This window comes from Microcebus murinus, chromosome 7, assembly GCF_040939455.1.
Source record: "Microcebus murinus isolate Inina chromosome 7, M.murinus_Inina_mat1.0, whole genome shotgun sequence".
NCBI lineage: Eukaryota > Metazoa > Chordata > Mammalia > Primates > Cheirogaleidae > Microcebus > Microcebus murinus.
The window spans coordinates 5788139-5806149 of NC_134110.1; the positions used below are offsets into that span (position 1 = coordinate 5788139).

Genomic DNA, 18011 nt, shown 5'->3' on the forward strand with positions numbered 1-18011 from the left:
CATTAAAGAGCCAATCAAAGCTTCCAAAGCAGTGGTTTGCAAGCTCCCTGCAGGCTGGAATCCCCCGGGGAGCTTTAAAATTGCAGCCCAGGCCCCACCTCCCCATGCACTTGGTCTGGGGTACGGCCTGGGCATCAAGATCTTTCCAAGCTGCCCAGGTAGTTCAAATGTGTACTGCTCAAGCCCTGCATGTTGACATATGAGGAAGGTGAGGGTATGGAGGAACCCACTGAGGCAAGTGTTAAGATCTATCAGTTTAAAGGTAAACTTTGCACTTGAGCAGAGAGGACAGAGAAGATGGCTGCAGGAGCCTGTGGGGAAGGCTAAATGTCTCAGAATAAGAGCAAGTTCCACCCTGGGGCTGTGCCTGGAATTGTCCTACCAGCAAGCAGGACAGGGTAGGTAGGACATGATTTCTCAAGGTGACCATGTGAAGAAGGAGAAGATTAGGATCAGGTTTTGATGATGCACACACATGGCTTGTCAAGCCCAAAAGTGTTTGGAAATTATATCCAAGCCTATCTCTGCTTTCTGTGCAGGCCCATCAGCCAGAAGCCCTGGAGTGGAGCTGCACCAGGCAGACACTTCTCGTTTCCACACATCCTGGGAGGTCATTTGTGAGATGGAACCAAACAGACAAAGCTAAAGCCACTACCCAAAATAACATCAGCACTTTGAAAAATACTATTTGAGCCTCTCCATATCCTGAGGTAGGCATTCCTATAGTTATTCCCATCTTACAGGTAAAAATAAAGAAATAAATAATGTTAGCACTGTTGGGGCAGTGAGTGAGTGTCCCTGAAGACAAATGCTATAGAGTCGCCTAAGGGGAGGTGCAGCTGTGCTGGGGTCCTAAATGACCACGCTGGCATGCTGTCAGCACCAGCCTACCGAGCACCTTGCACCTGAAATCTCTTCCATGTAGTTCTTTTCATTGGTAGTATTCTTTGCAAGTTGGTTTTCTTGGATCAAAATAGTCTGGCTATTTTGTGGGGGATAGAAGGAGGGGGAAGCTTGCCTACCAGAGAGAGATGAATTTTGATGTTGGGGCATTCTTAGGTCTTGTTCATGCACACCTTCCAAAGCTGACACTTCCCACTCTGCCTAGCTTGTCAAGGGTTCCATGTGGCCAAGGAGGGAAGGCAGTTGTGTGTGTAAGGCTCTTAGGGGTAGAACAACCTCCGGGCTGAGCTTGTGGTTGGCCCTGGGAGACCCTTAGCGTGGGTTCAGACAGAGCCAAGGAATAGAACATGTCTCTCAACCAACCCAATATGATCTTGACTTAGGAAATGTTCACCTGGTCTTTTCAAAGAACATCACTGGCAAAGCACACAAATCATGCGTGGCAGGCACCATTTACATCTCTCTTGCCTTTATGAAGTGACTACAATGTGGATATCTTACTTATTTTAGTTCTTGGCTTTCTTGCCTGGAGAATATGGGCTTGTAAAGACACCTGCGGGCTGGTCATGTCTTTGGTATTTGTTTGCAAGAGTGAACATCAATTTTTTTTTGAGGGGGGGACAGGGTCTTGCTCTGTCTCACCCAGGCTGGAGTGCAGCGGCATGATCATACCTTACTACAGCCTCCAACTCCTGGGCTCAAGTGATCCTCCCACCTCAGCCTCCCAAGTAGGTGGGACTACAGGTGCACACCACCACACCTGGCTCTTTTTCCTATTTTTTTGTAGAGATGGAGTCTCACTATGTTGCCCAGGCTGGTCTCAGACTCCTGAACTCAAGTGACCCTCCTGCTTTTGCCTCCCAAAGTGCTGGGATTACCACAGCGCCTGGTGGTGAACATCAATTTTGATGAGAAGTTGGTGTTTCGTGCATTTCCATTAAGCTCATGCTGTGGTGAAGACACAGGAAGAATCCCTTTAGATGGAAAATCCCCACTATACAGAGGACACACAGCCACGCCACAGTTTTAGACTTTATTTTTTTAAGTAAAGAAATTCCATTGACTCAAAGATAACAAAATTATAGTTTTTGTTTGTAATGATCTTTGTTCACCACCACACAGAATCCTAATAGAATCAAAAGTAATATGAGAACATAAAATGATCAAGGACACCATTGTTTAGTATAATTTCTTAATAAAGGTAAATATCCTCATATTTAGAAAAAATTGCATTGCTAGTTGCAAATCTTAAACACCTCAGTGCTGAAGGATCCTGTGTCCCCTCCCCCCCCAAAGATCCGGCAGCACGGAGGCTTTCAGAACACAAACTCAAAAATACAGTGTTTTCAGGGCAGCATTTTAAGTTTCAGAAAACCCAAATGAAACAAAACAAAACAAATCAGAATTAGGAATGTGAAAGTGATGGTTCTCAAAAATCAATCTGGAAGCAGATCTGCCAACTTAAGAATGTGGTTGAACAGAGTCTAACCAGGAAAAGGAGAGATGCAAACTTGCCCCCCCTTCCCCTCCCCTGGCGTCACTAAGGCAGCTGCAGTGGCAGAAGTCAGAAGCTCAGGTACAGTGAAGGTCTTCCTGAGGCAGTGGGCGAGACCCAGATCATCTGGAACTGGTGTGGAGAGGTGGCAGGATTCTACATGGACTTGTGCTTTAGGAAAACTAAAGAGGCCAAAATAAAAACCAAACAAGACCTAACCTATACACCCAGAAACTCTCTCCACCCACACGAACACCCTAGGAGAGAAGTGGCCGGCACTGGGACCAAGGGAGTCAGCAATTCATCTAGGTGGTTGCTGGCTGCTCCAGGCGGGTGATCTGGAAGGAGAATGCCCTTAGAGACAAATGGTGTTTCTACAGATGCTAGAAGTGGACTGTCCCCAACTTATGGCAATAGTGGATTTCTTGGCTAATGGGGACCAGAAGCGGAAGGTAGGTTATAGATTTCATTACTAATTGACAGGAGTCTAGTTAAAAGTTGAGTACTTGATGGAACTCAGAATGTTAGACTTGATCCACCAGTTAGAAATTAACTTTAGCTTATTTATCAGACACATGAAAGCTTTACCCACATGCTAGGAAAACAGTTCAGAAAACAATGAGGACTGACTCTTCCAAAGGGGGCAGCTGTCTACTTTCTGGGACCCTGCGGCCTGTTTCCAAGGGCCACGACAGGAGGATGCCTGGGCTTGGGCCCTGGAGGCAGCAGCTCCAGGCAAGAAGCAGCAGCCTTTGCCTTGGTCGGCATTCCAGCTCTCTCTGCCAGCAGGCGCCAGCTCCCCTTCCCTTAGCTTCACAGACAATTTGGCAAAAGCGAGCCTAGTTTATGAAGAGGGGCACTTCCCTCTGCTTAGATAACAGGTGGAAGCAAATCTTTCCCTCTATTGCTTGGCCTCTAAATGCCACAGGCAGGCTACTTTTCATGGCTTTCTAAAGCATCCAAGCAGTCCAAAGTGGCTTTGAACAACAGAGTAAGGCCAAGAAGGACAGACAGGTGCCAGGGACGAGGCATGACAAGGAGCCTACAGGCCACTTGAGGAAATGCTCTGGTTTTGCTGTGGCTTTGCACAGCAAGAGAATTTGAATTTTAATGCCACAATATTGTTGTAATACCAGGGGATTTTCTAGAGGCAAGTTAAGGCTTTCTGGGCAAAGAAAACAATTCCAGATGATATTGTGACAGAATGCTACAGTGAAATGCTTCTTAATAACCCTCCTATCCTGCCTAAAGGACAAAGACCTATGAGTTCCTTCAGCCCAACGTGACATTTCAGTCGTCAGTCCTTTACCTTCTCTCCAAGTCAGAATCAACGCCACAGGAAAAGCAAAGCCTCTCGCATCTCGGACATCTGCTTGCTTGGCAAACGCAAACGAGGACACATGTATTGTTTCTGGAGCTGGCAAAGCAGACCTCGAGCCACACAGTTACAAAGAGAGCTTTCATTCGGAGGCCAGGCAAGTAAGCTCAGCTACCCAGAAAGTTCAGCTTTCATGAAGACCGCAGCTCTCGAACGAAAGCCCGAGCAGGAAGGGTTTCTGCCCCGGGAGTTCTCAACGGTCTGGCTGAGCCGCAGAGGGATGGAGAGCTTCTCCACGTGCTAGTGGGCAGCACCTGCCACGGCCACAAGACCACGGAAGGGCTCAGACATTGTAAGGACAATGGAGACTCTGCAGGGAAGCCAAAGACGTAGGGCTTTGGACAAGATCAAAGGTTTCCACTAGGAAAGGCTTAATGTGGAAGCTCCCCTGCTCCAAGTCACCGCAAGATGAGCCTTGAGCCTTGACATAGGTGTTTCCACCTGCAAGGCTGTGAAAGCCAAGTGCAGGCAAACACTCAGCAATGTTTAAGCAAGGGATGTGTAAATAAATGAAGTTGTCTTGGAGATGGTCTAAGATGAGGGAACAGGCTCACAGAGATGAAGTGACTTGCCCATGATCCAATGTGAATTAGAGACAGTTAGGACAAGAACCCAGGTATCCTGGACTTTGGTTCTAATAACAGCACGTCAAAAAAAGAAACACTCCCCTTTTGGGTATATTTCCACTCTCCTGGCAGCTCATAAGGCTCCCTGTAAGTCTATAAAATGCTTCAGAGAGGTTAAAAGAAGATGGTAACAACAGACTACTTTCTGCCTTTGTTCTGCTCTGGAATCACTGGTGCAAACTCACTGCAGTAAAGATAAGAGGTTTTCTTCAAGATGTTAAACTCCCTTCTAACATAAATGAGTCAGAGACTTGACACCGTTTTTTAAGTGAGATAATCCTAATTTGACTGGGATCAGTTACTCATCAGTGTCTTCAAATTGCCTAGGAGGCAGGGAATGCGACAGGAGAAATGCAGCTGCCGCCCCCGCCTGGTTTTTAACATGTTATTCCTGCAACAGAATTGTTTACATCGATGCAATTTATATCCTTAATTTGATTTTAAAATATTCAAACACTCTAAAAATTGAGACTTGTTTTAGCCCAAATAAGACCTTAATAGCAAGAAGAGCATTCACATTACTATCAGAAGTGAACAACTCTGGGAAGAAAGACAAGCCTGGAGGAGGGAAAAGATGACCCATATAGAAAATGCTGCTCCCTGGTTTATTAGGCGAGTTTGCATCTCTGCGAAGGCAGCCCCTCTGTGCTTGCATTCAGGGACAGGCGGGAGTTTTCCTGGACGGCAGCCACAGTCCCTTCTCATTTCAATGCCTGAGGGCCCAGAGCTCCAACAAAGGGCTTCAGTTGATTTCATGTGAGCCAAAATGGAATGCAAGTGCCATTCAGAGTCACACACTAAACAGATCTCAGCTGGGACAGCCCCCCCCCCACCCCCGTCCTGCGGGGTGAATTCCGGTTGTGTGGCAACCAGGGCTATGCTGCCAGCCATGCCTCTCTTCTGCGGGGGCCACCAGGGCCGCCTTGCCCACCAGGCTCTGAGGCTTCCCTCTCTGGTTCGTGTGACAACAGGACTGTCTCTCTTCCTCCTGAATGGAACGCAGGCTGGCCACTACTTTGTCAGAATAGGTGAAGAGATGCGACCTCAGGCAAATGAAAGGAGGCTCTTGTTCCTGGCATGAGATTCAATCCCAGGACTGAGATAAGCTATTGCTTGATTTACCTATTTTCACAAATAAAGTTTTGAGAAACTTTAAGTTTCCTTCATTGAGGAAGGAATTCCTTCCTCATCCTTCATTGAGAAATGAAGGTAGTAGCATAAAATACGACTATGAATCTTCTAGATTATAATTGTGGTTGGGTGGAGGGAAAAGTAACAGAGGAGAGTGACTAGCTTCCAAATTGAGGGATGGATAAAGTGCCGAATTGTGCAAAAAGAAAGTGAAAAGGAAATGCATTAGAGAAATAAGAACTTTGGGGAACAGTCGTAATGACAGAACTTGGTGAGTGTGAGAAATACCAAAGCAGAGTTGAGAGCACAGAAATCTCAGTCTCCTGAGATAATGGCTGTTTTTGATGTTCATAGGGTGATCTGTTGATTGTCAGAAAATTTCTTCAGGTTACAGACTACTGTCACAGTCACTTGGACCAATACCCAACCGACAGACACCCCCCTGTGGCCTCGAGGGTTGGCATGTGGGTGCTCAGTTGATACCTTTAACCCCTTAAATACCCACACAGACCCACTATCTATATTCCAGTCTGTCCTGGAGCCAGAGGAAATGAAGAAGGGAAAATATCTTTTTAAAAGTATCCAGGCAATTTCACTCATAGTTCTGTTTAGTTCCAGATAGCAACTGCAGATTTTTCAAAGTGCAGGGTTTTTAGATATTCAAGTACCACAGGATTGGAGGGAAGGAGTACTTGAAACCTAGAGTGAGAAGACACACTCTGGAAAGGTTTATCCAATAGACTACAAATATATAGGCTAGTAAATTAAAAATCTGCTTTCAAAATAACACCCTTCAGTTGGAAATATCTTTCTCCAAACTGAGATCCAACGTTTGAATTGTTTGGTATCAAAAGCCAGAGAGTTAGAGGGCCCTGGGCTAAAAAACTAAAATTATAATTGAGTGCTTAAAAAACCTCCCAACACCTCTTTATCTGAATGAAAAGGGACAGAACAGAAAGGCAAGTGACGATGCTATCTACATGCTTACACTGGGAGAACAGCTCCCAGGCTCCGCTGGAGGAATGTTCTCTCAAACCTCAGTGAACTGAGTTTGTCATTGAACTTCAGAACTGGTAGTGATCTCACCAACGTACCTGGTCCAAGTCCCCCTTTTTATAGGCAAATAAACTGAAGTCCAAGGGGACTTTGTCCAGGGTGAGAAGCAGAGCCGGGGCACAGCCCAGACGCCCTCTCCCACCAGGGCTCTTCTGAGACATCACACTGTGGGCGCACGAGAGCAGCCACAGGGCAGGGCTTGCTGCTCTCGAGGCCTGTGAGCTTAAAAAAAATGAACTACAGAGATGTTTCTAATTTAAAGGCGTTGTTGAATAGTGTTTCCCAAATTTACCTGGTGATGAGAATCCCCTGGGGCACTTGTGAAAAACTGAAACCCCCAGACCCCTTCCCAGACCGCTGAGCCAACCTCGCCAAGGGGAGGAGCTGGGAGGCTGGGTTTTTGCAGGTGCCCCATCAGCGGCAAAGCGCGGGCCTGACTAGGAGACAGTGAGGGAGCAGACTTGGCTTGTGGCTTGAAGGAATTGCCTTTGCCATTTAGGAGGCCACACTGCAGCCTGGGAGGTCCAGCTCCTCAGGCTCCCACGCTGAAAGGGCTTCAGCATCGGCCCAGACGGTGCGCTCTTTCCAGGGTCTATGTAAGGACACGTACGAGCACCACAAAATGACATACATCCTTACTACTCTCAGGGAAAAGCCTTTTGGTTGGCAGGGCAAAATTGCTGTTCAGACACATTTTTTAACAGGGAAACTAGATGTAATTGGCTTCAAAGCAATCAGATGCTGAAACTGGACAGGAGGGTGAGAGAGCTCTGTCGCTTGTCGCCATGGCTAACGACGCAATGGAGAAAACCAGTAACTAAGCACAAAAATAGCCTGGAGCTCCCAGGAGAGCTGCCTACTCCGAGACAGGTGTGCATGGCGGGGCCCCCGCTGATGGTGTGAGGTCAGATCCAGGTCACTGAGGGAGACGGGAGACCTGAAACGGGGGGTGAGGGGACGTGGGTTCCAGAGGAGGGCTGCTGGAGCCAGAGTCCGGAGGCCTCACTCCAGGTCGGCCTCCACCTGCTCCGTGTCAGAGCACTGCAGCTTGTTACGCTCCCACTGGCAGATGGCGTTGGCGTACTCCACCACCAGCTTATCCATCCACGTCAGGGGCTCGGGGAACAGCACAGAGCCCTCAAAGAAGCCCAGGTGCCCCCCGTGCAGAGGCAGCACAAACATGACGTTCTCCCGTTTCTCTGCAGGGAAAAGGCAGCTCAGTGAGTCACTATGCTCTAGTTAGCTCCAGGGCGGGAGGGTGGCAGTGAGCTGGCCAGGGTGGCCTGGGCTTGCCCCACAGGGAAAAGGTCACCTAAGTGGACATCTAACCTCTACTCACGCTGCTTTGTTCACCAAAGCGGGACAGACCTTCAGTGGGGCAGGCAAGACAGGGGGATCTAGCAGGCTGTGGAAAGGCAGCTTAGCTTTGGAGCAGAATGGGCACCAGCTTAAGAAATCCCTAGGATTCTGTTCTGAAACTTGGCTGCACATTAGAACCAGGGGGGGAGTTTTTAAAGCTCCCTAAACCTAGGCTGCACCCAGACACATTAAATCAGAACCTCTGGGGGGAGGGGGGAGGAGCGCTGCAGTACCCAGGCATTGGACTGCCAGGGCTCTCCGGGTGACTCACTGTGCTCCCCAACTTTGTGCATCAGAAGCACCTGGGACATCGCGTTAAAATGCAGATTCTGATTTAATAAGCTGGAAGGGGGATCTGGATTCTGCATTTCTTAAAAGCTCCTAGGTGATGCTGATGCTAGTGGGGGTGGCCAGGCTCTGAGTAGAGATTTATAGCACTAACAGTGTTGTTTACTAGGAAGAAGGAGGCTTCAATGGAGTTAAGGATTTTTCATTACAGACAAGATTAATCTTCAAGATTAAGACTGAACTTAAAGCATTGTTAAACAATGCCCAAGGTCTCCATGCCACATGGGAAATGACCAACCTGAAAATTAAAAACCTGGGGCTTGATTTTATGACTCTCTTTCTAAGTTAGTCCCACATGGGCTAGTGAAGGCCAGTACTGAAGATGTGTATAAAATGGGCAGCCAGGCACAAGAGGAAACATCTGTCTTCCCAGAGGAATAAGTGACAGGAGCCTTTTGCTGGATCTCCAGCACTCTTTTCTTGCCTGACCCCCTTTATTGTTCCTTTTTAGTTGCTATTTGATAATTTTTTTTTTTTTTTTTTTTTGAGACAGAGTCTTGCTCTGTCACTCAGGCTAGACTGCTGTGGCATCAGCCTAGTTCACTGCAACCTCAAACTCCTGGGCTCAAGCGATCCTCCTGCCTCAGCCTCCTGAGTAGCTGGGCCTACAGGCTTGTGCCACCATGCCAGGATAGTTTTTTCTATTTGTAGTAGGGACGGGGTCTTGCTCTTGCTCAGGCTGGTCTTAAACTCATGACCTCATGCAATCCTCCTGCCTCAGCCTCCCAGAGAGCTAGGATTACATGGGTGTGCCACTGTGCCCAGCCTGCTATGATAAATTTCCATGCGACAGCATTAGCGCTAGGAATATTCTGATAGAGGCAGAGAGGGAAACGAGTGCTGCTGCTTTCTCCTGGCTGAGCGGCTACTGTTGCGCAGGGAGCCTGAGGCTGGATGGGGGCTCCGCGGGGGACGGCTCTGATCACACGCAGACTTCATCCTGAGCGGTGTAACAGAGCTCTGGCTGGGCACGGTCCTTTGTCCGCTACACTATCTACTGTTCTAGCTTGTGGGTCATGGGAACCCGAGGTATGCCTCCTCCTTCTGCTTAACACATGATGTCTGCATGAGGACTGGGGAAGGCCGGAGACTATGTCCCTGGGATCTGAAATTCCAGTATAGGCCGGGCGCGGTGGCTCACGCCTGTAATCCTAGCACTCTGGGAGGCCGAGGCGGGTGGATTGCTTGAGGTCAGGAGTTCGAAACCAGCCTGACCAAGAGCGAGACCCTGTCTCTACTATAAATAGAAAGAAATTAATTGGCCAACTAATATATATAGAAAAAATTAGCCGAGCATGGTGGTGCATGCCTGTAGTCCCAGCTACTCGGGAGGCTGAGGCAGGAGGATTGCTTGAGCCCAGGAGTTTGAGGTTGCTGTGAGCTAGGCTGACACCACGGCACTCACCTTCTAGCCTCTAGTGAGACTCTGTCTCAAAAAAAAAAAAAAAAAAAAAAAAATTCCAGTACAAAATAAGTTAGGGAATTCCCCAGTGTTTCCTCCCGCTGTCCTCTCTCTGGCTTCTCCGTTAGCTCCCAGCTGGCATGGAATGCGGCCACGCTGGCTGAAGCAGAGCAGCATCCTAGGAGCACTGTCTTTGCCACTTCAGTCGCTTTAATTTTTCTCCTCAAAGCAGATCGAGAGGCTGTCACACAAGGTAGCAGAACTGGCTTCCTTGTTTTGCTTTTTAGGTCCAAGTTGAAGTCTAAATAGCTCTTTAAGTCAAACTCTTAAACTTAATGAAACCAAAACCATGAGATAATTTCACAGAATACCAGGCGACTTCCCCAAAGCCCTCCTGGCTATGGATCTATACATGATGGTCCTGTCTCCCGCACCACAAGGGAACACACGGCTCTGCCCAGGCCCCTCACAGCTGCAGGACCATCAGGCTAGGTGCAACACAAACACTGCCATGAGCTGTCCTTCCCCAAAGAGGCTAGTCCCCCGGAGATGACAGCATGGTGACAGTGACAGAATTTACTGTGGCAATTTGCTAAGTGGTTGAGGGAGCAGTAGGAAGAAACACTTACCTGAAAGAGATTTGGGAATAGTTAGAAGGCTTTCGTGCACCAAGGGGTCATCAGCTGCGTTAACCAGCATGAGAGGCACATAAATCTGCAACAAAAAAATAAAGCAGAACTAAATTATCCGTTCCCATTTCCAGACCCCATTATTCAAGGCTCAAATTCACTATTGGGCGGGCATGTCTTTGAAGCAGAGGGGAGCGAACACAGCTCAGCTTGCTGAACTGTGGAGGGAGGGTGCCTGGCAGTCACCGGCAGCGAGATGGGTTACACCCGCCGTTCGGTGATCGCCCCAGCAGCAGGTGCGTGCCGGAGCAAGGCTTCCTGGTGATCATCACGGTGTTTCAGATTAGCCACGCCTTCCAGAAAAAAGGCTTTACAAAGAGTTACACACATATTCATTCAGTTTATATTGCGGGGAGGAAAAATGAAGTGGATTTCATGCCAGACAAAAGAGATGTTCTAGCAGAATCTAAAGGCTGGTGGATTTTGGGAAAGTCTTGGCAGGGCTGCGTTTAACACGCACCCCAGCAACAGCCAGCAGTCTCCTTTTCCACGCTAGTGGGGCAGTGCTGAACAGCCATATCGGGGGAGTGAATGGTTATGCTATTCTGGAGGTCTCTGGCGTTGGCGCCGGGCAGCTCAACGTTTGTAAACTGGCTTAAATGAACACACCAAAAGCCTGGGTGACGATGCTAAACTAGGAGGCACGGCCGGGGTGACAGCAGAACTGCAATTATCTGCTTTGGCTGGGGGAATGGTGGGCCGAACCCACAGGTGGACGTTGACAGGGATAAATGGGTAAAATGAATCGCGCACAGACAGAACAAGAGACTGGCTTGCTGGTGGTTCAGGTAAAAAAGTATATGGGGATTTTGGTGAGCCACAAACTTAATATGCACATAGTTTATTGCGGCTGCTAAAAACTGCATTAATACAAACCAGTCTACCTTATCAACAGACACGTTCCTTACCACTTCCATACAGAAACACATCTATTTCACTCTGTGCTTGCCAGATCACAGCAGGAACCTTTGAGTTCATTTTTGTCAGGGTAGTAATATACTAACAAAATACACAGGGGTGAATAAAGGGTCCAGGCAAGCCAAAAAAGGGGCAAAAAGTCTAGATGGATCTCCTCCGAAGAACCATGGCAGAAACCAGGCAGGATTATACTGTCAAAGGAAGACTAAGAAAAAAATTGGGTGTTGGAGCAATTTTAATGGCTTTCATACAGATATGGGACCGGACTGGTTTAAGGCATGGCTGTGGGATTAATGTATGGTGGTCACAGAGGGACAGAGTTTGGCTTAAAAATAAATCCGAGTTAAAGCCTAGAACAGTTTGAGCCAGCTTCTGGCTGAGCTTCCACCAGGGAAATTCAGGAGGGATATTTGCTGTGCTGTGTGCGAGGCTGGAGGGAGTGACGCTCAATCTGAGCTAGCGCTGGCCACTCACCCTGTGCAGGTACCGCATGCAGCTTTCTTCCTCGTAATATTCCTTCAGGGAGTTATAGCCGTGAAACTTCCTGGAACATACCAAAAAAAAAGGGGAAAGGACAAAACAACATTGTCATCAGATCAGAATGCTGAGCTGATCACTGCTCCAGTTCTCCGTCCTAACTTGTTGCATTGGTAGAAAAACGCAGGCAGCAGTCGGGCCTGAACGCTGCGCTGATTTTATGACTGCTCCACTTCCTACGCTGACTTGTCACATGAGGACACATCAGTGGAATATACACAGGCAGGGGAGCAGGGGGTTAAGAGCACAGGCTTTGGCACCTGGATTCAAATCTTAGCTTGACCATATATTGGCTGTGTGACTTTTGGCAAATGGTTTGACTTTTCTGCACCTCAGCTCCTCGTGTGCAAAACAGATCTAAAGACAGGAACTTCCTCAATGGCGCTGAGATTCAGGACCTCAGAGTGCCTGCTAGCGTGGTGACTGACCCAGAGGGACTGTCCTGTAGAAACTTATCTGTAGCAATTAGTCTTCTGAGGCAGCAGAAAACAAGAGGCCGCTAGAGACACAGAGAAACTGGAAGTTCAAAGGCATTTACTAGAACTTTCCTTTTAACAGAGTTCTTCCTGGTGGAGTAGCAGGACCATTGTGAACTGGAATGAAATACGTATTAGGTAATAGAAATGAGACGGGTTCAGAGTCGGCAATTCTGTCCACCCAAGGAGAGGGACCAGAGAAACTGGCACATAATAACACCACGTGCTCCGGCACGCAAGCCCCGCGGCTCTGCTCTGTGCCCCGGGAGGCCTGGCGAGGCTCGGCCTGGAGTTCTGATAGCAGGAGGCCCGAGTCCATCCAGGCCAGAAGGGCTCTGGAAACCTCCTTTCTTTCCGACACGGATGAGGGCCTCTGGTTTCTGAACAGTGGATCTTCTCATTCTAACTGGGGTCTCTGAGGGATCCTGCCTCCCTCGGAGCTGTGGGTCTCTTCTGCCACCAGCCTCCTTGGCCATCTCTGCCTGGGAAGGGCCTGGAAAGCCCCGGTGGGACTACTGGGGTCCTCCTGATTACGGAGGAGGCCAAGTGCAGGGATCACCTCTGGGGTGTCTGTCCTTGTGAAATCCGTCCGTTTGCGGGCTCAGCAGGCAGGGAGAGCATTCCGTTCCTCTGATAATGGCCTAACGACAAGGCTGCCAAAACTGGTTGTGATCATGAAACTGCCACCATATCCAACACTACTAGCTGGGCACGGTGGCTCACGCCTGTAATCCTAGCACTCTGGGAGGCTGAGGCGGGCGGATTGCTCGAGGTTAGGAGTTCGAACCAGCCTGAGCAAGAGCAAGACCCCGTCTCTACTAAAAATAGAAAGAAATTAATTGGCCAACTAATATATATAGAAAATTAGCCGGGCATGGTGGCGCATGCCTGTAGTCCCAGCTACTTGGGAGGCTGAGGCAGAAGGATTGCTTGAGGCCAGGAGTTTGAGGTTGCTGTGAGCTAGGCTGACGCCACGGCACTCACTCTAGCCTGGTCAACAAGCGAGACTCTGTCTCAAAAAAAAAAAAAAAAAAAAATTGCAACACTACTAAAGAGGAGGAACTTTAGGGACAGTTGAGGAACATTCTCTTTCAGGCTTAAAAGAACGTAGAAGATGAGTGGGAAATTTAAATTGGTTTTCTCATTAGTCACCACAGTAAAGTCACACACCCCATCTTCAGGGTGGGTGGGCAAGATTTATTCTCATCTTCTGAACATGGCAATCTCCTAGTTTCTGTTTCCTCTGAGTAACTGTTAACAGGCACATTTCAAGGTTACTTGGTATAAGAAGGCTGCTAAAATCTCATAAGGAAGAAAAGGAGAGATCTCATACCTTAGGTCAATTATCGGCCTCTCTATTTAGATGCACACTTGTTTGCTTTAAAGCATATCTAAAGGTATCAAATGATTGTTAAATAAAAAGCGTGACATATTTAAAAAGAATGATGAGGTCAGGGATTAATTTTACCTTTTCCAGCAAAGACTAACCTCCGGCAGAAACTACTGGTACCAGCAAAGAGGACACGTCAGGGCTGCGACCTCAGGGCCTGGGGGGGCCAGGCAGGTGGAGAGCGAATGAGTGCGCAGGGCTGTGTCTTACACTGGGGGCTTCAGGCCCCGGGGAACGAGGCTGTGTTTACTTTCCTTGAAACCCACAGCCTATCTCTTGTTTTTCTACTTTGATAGAGACTTAGATGGGCACAGGAAACACTTCCTTTGCCTTTTATTCCACTGCAGATGCAGATTTATTTGGCAACTGAGGCTCGCCCTGGTGTAGAGGCAGGACAGGCAGGTGACGACTGCCCGTGACTAGGCCGTGCACAGCCCGGCTTCTCAGCTCCAGCTGGCTATGCTACACAGGAAAGCAGAGTGAGTGGTCAGATCCGCTTCCTGTTTTCCAAGAGAAATTAAAAATTTGCATTTTTCTGTGAAATCTGTTTTTAAGCACGGGACCCTTATTAAAAAAAAACAACTCTTAATACTACAGTGAGCAGAACAAAGCACTTGTACTGGGCAGAGCTGGCCTGTGGCGCGTTCCCGTCCCGCCTGCACGGACACACCTCATCACGTTGTCGTCAATCTGCATCAGGGATGTTGCTGTGTAGAGCCGGCTCAAGTCCGTGTCCTCCAGGGACTGGGGTTTCTTAACATGGTCTCCAAAAAGAGCTTGCCTAGAATGAAACACAAAAGCAAACAGAGGCGCATAAGCAGAGGATGGACAACCATAGCAGAGCCTGCTGCCTTGCCCAGGGCTGGGCGGGGCCGAAGCCCATGTGGCAGGTAAGAAACAGGTCCCTTTTGCCTGCAGAACGTCCCGAGGGATGCACCTGCACTGCTGACTTCTGAATAGCAGCAGAAGAGATGAATGTCAAGACCTTATTTTCCTTTCCAGGGGCACTGAGTCAAACCAAAGGTGGGGTATGAGCCTTGCTGAATACCTCAGAGGCTTCCCCGCAGGGGAGGAGGTCTCCAGATGGGCCCTGCGGTGAGTAACAGGCTGTGGCCCTGCTGTGGGCGCCTTGACTTTACACGGGTGTTGACACTGCCCCGCGGCAGAGCCCCTTTCCCTCCGTGAGCCGTTTGTGTCGCTTAACAAGGAAGACAATGGTTAACCCATTTAGCATTTGGGCAGATCAACAGCTCTCCAGTGCATTAGAGCAAAGCTAACTCTGCTCGGGAGAGTAATCATTTCTGTGAAGCAGCAGCTCCACGTTGAGGGGAAGACAACAAAGGCAGGGCCACATGTGCCTGCAGACCTGCCGCCCGGCAAGGGCCGTCCATCGTGCAGCGGCCGCGGGACTGCGTTTGCGCCGGCGTCGGCCCTATAGCAGGAAGAGCCATCATGGAAACTCGGTATTCACAGTCTCTCCAAAAGAAGGGGACACATTTCTTTTTTTTCAAAAGAATATCAGGAAGATTACATACCTACTGGATAGAACTCACAAATTTAAAGTTTTCCTAAAATTTCTAAATGTTAGGCTTCCTCAGTAAATTCCAAAAATGTAAATACACTTAGAATACCCTCAAAGGACTCTCCCAATTTGTTAAGAATTACACGATGAGCCCTGTAGACTAGTTAGTAGCAAGGCCGGGCCCTTTAGGAGAACAAACGTTCGTGGGAGGAGTCTCCTTTGAATTCAGAGGTGCAGGAAGGCGAGCGGAGGACGTGGACTTGGCTTCACCCCTCCTGGCCACAGAACCTCAGCAAGTCCCCGGACCCATCCGAACCTCGGCTGAGCCACGCCCAGCTCAGTGGCTGATGCTTACAGAACACGAGCCGAGCGGAAGCAGCTCGTTTTCCACCCAGCACAGGAGACGTACGTCTCCCTCGGTTCTCCACCCAGCTGGCACGAGGACCCGAGGACACGTCTGGCAGCTTGGTAGCCCGAGGGCCCTGCAAGCCCATCCTTGCCCACGTGATCCCCACCCGCAGGATGCCCAATCTGGGGCACTGGACGGGCAGTACCATGTTTTCTTTTAATCATTGGAAAAAAAAAAAAAAGAGAATGAGGAACTAATCATTTAGCCAGACTGTTTTTCCTAGGATGGTGCCAAAAATTTCCCTAAATTGTATTTTTTTTTTAGAAACAGGGCCTTGCTGCATCACCCAGGCGGGAGGGCAGTGCTGCAATCAGAGCTCGCTGCAGCCCCGGGCTCAGTTGATCCTCTCCCCTCAGCCTTTCAAGTAGCCGGGACTACAGGTGTGTGCTGCCATGCCTGGCTAATTTTTTTTGGTAGAGATGAGGTCTTGCTATGTTGTCCGGGCTGGTCTTGAACTCCTAGCCTCAAATGATCCTCCTGCCTCAGCCTCCCAAATTGCTAGGATTATAGGTGTGAGCCACTGTGCCTGGCCCCAAATTATATTTTTTGAGCACCCACATGTACCAGGCTCTGGGAGCAATCAAAACATGCCCAAGCCCTCCACTATTTTCCAGTTTAGTCTAAGACACAGGATTCACAGAAGGGAAGCAACAGAAAAGCAACGTGGGAGTGGGGTATCGGCTTCAGGGAGGCAGAGAACTGAGATGGACCTTAATCCTTAGTGTGGCGGGCCGAAATATTGGCTTTTGCAAAAGCCGATATTTTCGGCCCGCCGCACTAAGAGGGTTAAAGGATGAGTGGGGTTCCCACGGCAGAGCTGACGGAAGGGCATTCTCAGCAGGGGCGGTAAGTGGCGTGGGAGAGGCTGGGGGCGCGTGTGCCTCTAAGTGGCCCAGTCCAGCTGGAGGGGAAGGCAGAGCAGGGGAGGAGGGAGAGGTGGCAGCGATAATAATAACCATAATGAAAGAAATCATTGCTAGTATTTATTGAGTGCCACTGTATACCGGGCAGTGCTTTAAGCATTGGTGGGTTAAGCCACTGAACGACCTGAGCAGGAGAGGCAGGATGAGCATGGTGAACACGCAGGGGCTCCAACCCACAACAGGGAGGCACCAACGCTACGCCCAGGGCCGGCCACGAGCGACTCCTGGTCCCCCAGCACAGACGCGTCCTGAGGAGGAACGCCACCTCAGCAGTGACAAGCCACCTCAGCAGTGCTCTAATTTGGGAAGGAAGGGCGCAGGAGTGGTTCCTGGTCTTGGGTTTACTGGAAATTATAAAAGCAGAAAGTGATCTGGCGAATTCGGCAGCTTGGGACAAGTTTGTTTTTAACCGAGTCACAAACGCAGGCGGCAGAGAGTCTGCGCCACCCTTGCCTGTTTCTTTCCTTTTGGAGAAACGGTAGCTCTGGCTTTTGGTGATTCCCAGATGAGCTCGGGAAGGAGCATCTGTCTCCCGAGAGAGGACGGGGCCGACGTACCTGTGCGAGAGGATGATCTTCTTCATGTTGTCGGCCATGAGGAAGTTGTAGAAGCGCCGGCACTGATCCCACTGCATGAAGGTTTCCTGGGCCCTGGAAGAACCATGCGAGAGTGAGTGGGGCTGTGGCGCGGGGTTGGGGACAGCCGGGGGATTCTAGCGGGGGGAGGGAGGCGCTTGCGGGGAGAGCACTGCTCTCTGGCTGCGGCCCCTACTTGGAACGGGGGCTTTGATGGGTGGCGCTCAAACATCTGGAGAAACCACACGATGCCACCGAACATGACGCCAGCAAGGACCCTCTCTCAAGGCAGAGGCTTTGTTGGTGGCATTCCTGACACCTTCTTCTAGCACCTTGGCATCTTCTGTGACCAAGGTCCACTTTGATTGTCACTTGAACACTCTTTATGCAGCCTCCTGCCCAGCAGGCCAGCGCTCCGGGCGAGTAAGGGAAAGTGGGTGTGGAGGGAAAAACCTTAGGAAACTTATTTTGCTGCTGGTCAAGAGCCAGAGGAAATTCATAAAATTTGATCTTCTCCAAGTAAATCTTGCTTTGGATTATCCCTGTGACACTGAAGGGACAAGGACACCTGCATGGAAACAGGGAGGCTGTCGCCCCCTCCCAGGCACGGCTGGGGGGCTGGTCAGAAACTAGCACGTGCTAGGCCTGCCTGCCGTGAGGGTGACCCTCTGACCCTCCGGGGTGGCACTACGCAGGTGCTATTATCCTTGTTTTCCAGGGCCCAGCTTCCACCACCAGCCTGCGCAGGAGGGAGAGAAAGCGCCGCCAGGCTTGTCAACGTGCCTCGGGGGCCGGATTCCTGCGCCCACGCATCAGGTGAACACACACGAGCGGCTCGTTCCCACACGGCTACTCCGCTCTCCCCACTCCCTGC

The 18011-nt window shown here is 49.6% G+C and overlaps 1 protein-coding gene across 2 annotated transcripts in view; it reads right to left on the reverse strand.

Moving 5' to 3' along the window:
- Window positions 1-1922: 1922 nt before the first annotated feature.
- Window positions 1923-18011, reverse strand: part of ABHD2 (abhydrolase domain containing 2, acylglycerol lipase) — a 102294-nt gene continuing 86205 nt past the window's right edge. For both annotated transcript variants that reach the window (XM_012788879.3, XM_012788876.3), the window contains 5 exons: window positions 17120-17212; window positions 14379-14489; window positions 11780-11849; window positions 10328-10412; window positions 1923-7788 (listed from right to left, as the gene is read on the reverse strand). In XM_012788879.3, coding sequence (XP_012644333.1) covers window positions 7592-7788; window positions 10328-10412; window positions 11780-11849; window positions 14379-14489; window positions 17120-17212 — 556 coding nt within the window. In that variant the 3' untranslated portion in view covers window positions 1923-7591. The remainder of the gene's footprint in view (window positions 7789-10327; window positions 10413-11779; window positions 11850-14378; window positions 14490-17119; window positions 17213-18011) is intronic.